The 2397-nt window shown below is 38.4% G+C and overlaps 1 protein-coding gene across 7 annotated transcripts in view; it reads left to right on the forward strand.

The window, feature by feature from the left end:
• LOC109830238 (glycerophosphodiester phosphodiesterase GDPD4) overlaps window positions 1–1422 on the forward strand; it is an 8565-nt gene extending 7143 nt beyond the window's left edge. For 4 of the 7 annotated variants that reach the window (XM_020397446.1, XM_020397451.1, XM_020397450.1 and 1 more), the window contains 3 exons: window positions 83–172; window positions 262–389; window positions 785–1115. In XM_020397446.1, coding sequence (XP_020253035.1) covers window positions 83–172; window positions 262–389; window positions 785–950 — 384 coding nt within the window. In that variant the 3' untranslated portion in view covers window positions 951–1115. Of the gene's footprint in view, window positions 1–82; window positions 173–261; window positions 390–643 lie in introns of all 7 variants that reach the window. The other 3 variants (XM_020397447.1, XM_020397449.1, XM_020397448.1) reach the window with 3 other exon arrangements.

The raw sequence follows: 2397 nt of genomic DNA on the forward strand, positions 1-2397 counted from the left end.
AAACTAAAATTAAATTATTATCATCAGGAAATTGGTTCTGACAGTATGCCTGAAACTTTATCAATGTGGATGAAACTGGCAGGTTCAGAGAACAAATTGCAAGAATTGTTTAATTTGGGCCAAGAGTGACATACTAGGAAGGGATGTGATCAAATTAACATCAGATGTTCCTGTAAGATATCTCTATTTGCAACTCTCCCTTCCTTTGGACCTCGTGCCTTAATTTGATCACATCTGTTACTGCCGCTGCTGCTAATGCAGGTGGGATACATTGTCTTGAAGGATTTTTCGACTGGTAAAACGAGCAAGTTACTGAGGATGAAAGATGCCACAGTTGCTGGTGTTTACCATCCTTTGATTGATGAGAGGCTTGTGAGAATCTTGCATGGGTGAGATTGCTTTTCCCCCCTACTCGTCTTAATAGGAAGGGTTAATTTGCATATACACCCTCGTACTACCCTCTAAAGTTTTTTATTAGCACTTATACCCTCTTTATATATCTCTGACGGTGTTAGTTTCCCCCTCAATTAGAGGGTAAATTAGTCTTTTTTTAAGTTAAGCTGAGGGCAGAAGCTAATTTATGCCATGTGATTCCCACGTACATCTCAATCTAACTGGGGTAATAATATTGTCTGAAGTTCAGAGGGTGTAATGGCAAATAAATTATGGGGTGTAGGTGGCTTCGCCGTCATAGTATAGGAGGTGTATCTGCAATTTAACCCTAACAAGAATTTACACAAAGCATTGTGCAAACACTGCTTAACGGAGTATCTGGTGCAAATAGGAAGGGCAAGAAAGTCTATGCTTGGACAGTTGATGATGCTGGCTCCATGCAGAGGTTGTTGTTTGAACATGTTGATGCCATTGTTACCGGTCATCCTTCTGAGCTTCAGCGCATAATGGCAGATATGAAAACAGAATGTCTCGAGGATGGCTATTCTTTACCTTGACAAGGGCACGCATTGACATTCAATTGCTAAATCGATGGCTATTCTTTACCTTGACAAGGGCACGCGTTGACATTCAATTGTTAAATCGATGGCTATTCTTTACCTTGACAAGGGCACGCGTTGACTTCAATTGCTAAATCGACCAACTTTAGGTTGGGATGATGCGCTTTTCATCGCTTCCCCTCTCTTTTATGATTCTGTGGTTGTGACAAATTCATGTAAACCCTAATTGTTTGTACAAATGTGTTTGTTAGCGGCCGTTCTCTTCTCATGGGCGGAAAATGATTATGTGAGCGTCTCTGCTTCAAAAATTCTCTTCTGTAATTTGGTTTCTATCCAGTTTATGATAGCAGTTCAGTTGGTTAATAATGGAATGAGCCTGGGGAAGGCCGATACAATGAAAATGCAACTTCGAGGTGCAATTTTTCTAGGATTTGAGGCCATCTTTCTTGCAAGTTCATTTCTTTCTACGTTGCCAATTGTAATTTTTGATTCCACTGGGTTCAAGTTCTTTGTGCTTGGTCAGTTTATTTGGAATCTTAGTCTTTATTACTTTGGTATGCAACAATATGAATTATTTTGATTAAAAAAATTTGAATTCATATATTACTCTAAATAATTTCTTTGCAATTTCTACGTAGAAACTAGAAAAGTTGAAATTTAGTTACCTAATCACTTAAAATTAGTTATAATTTTTCTTAATTAAAACTGAGAAAAAAAAACAGGATTTAAGACAAGTATAACAGTAGTTATATGTAATTTGACCAAGGACTCGTACCTCTCTCGTAACAAGCAAGCATTCAATACCTAATATGAGATTAGCATTCGAATGAAGTCACATTAATCATTGTGGGGAAGTCATACTCCCCACTGCTCCCCAAAACTCTTTTCCAAGGAAAATACTTGCAAGCAAATCATTCCACCGTTCTGCAAGTTTTTTTTCCTTCCCATCCAACGGGCGGCAAATTTAGAAACCTTGCGAAACCATCTCTTTACCCGGAACCCTAATTGTCCATAAAAATAGATATGCTTTCTATTTGTTAAACGTATGTATCATCACAAAATTAGGGAGCCTAAAGAAAATTTCACAACTCAAAGTTTTCACCTCAACAACAGACCCAACCCCAATTCGTAGACATTAAAAAAAATGAACTTCATCTTTCTCCCTTCGACAACAGATCCAACCCCAATTCGTCGACATCATCTCCGCCATCTCCGCCATCATCCATCATCTCCGCCATCATCTCCGCGCTCTTCAGACGTTTGGGCAAGACACTTTGCACTTGGTTAGATGTCTGGACAGAGGTTTGCACTTTAAAACGCGCAAATTTTGAAAATTAAAAAGGACCTTGCACAAAAAGGCATTACGTTCGGATAAACTAGAATTCTATTTTCTACATATGGACGTCTCAAGGACCAAATGAAGTTTTTATTAAACTTTTCAGAC

This window comes from Asparagus officinalis, chromosome 2 (assembly GCF_001876935.1).
Source record: "Asparagus officinalis chromosome 2, Aspof.V1, whole genome shotgun sequence".
NCBI lineage: Eukaryota > Viridiplantae > Streptophyta > Magnoliopsida > Asparagales > Asparagaceae > Asparagus > Asparagus officinalis.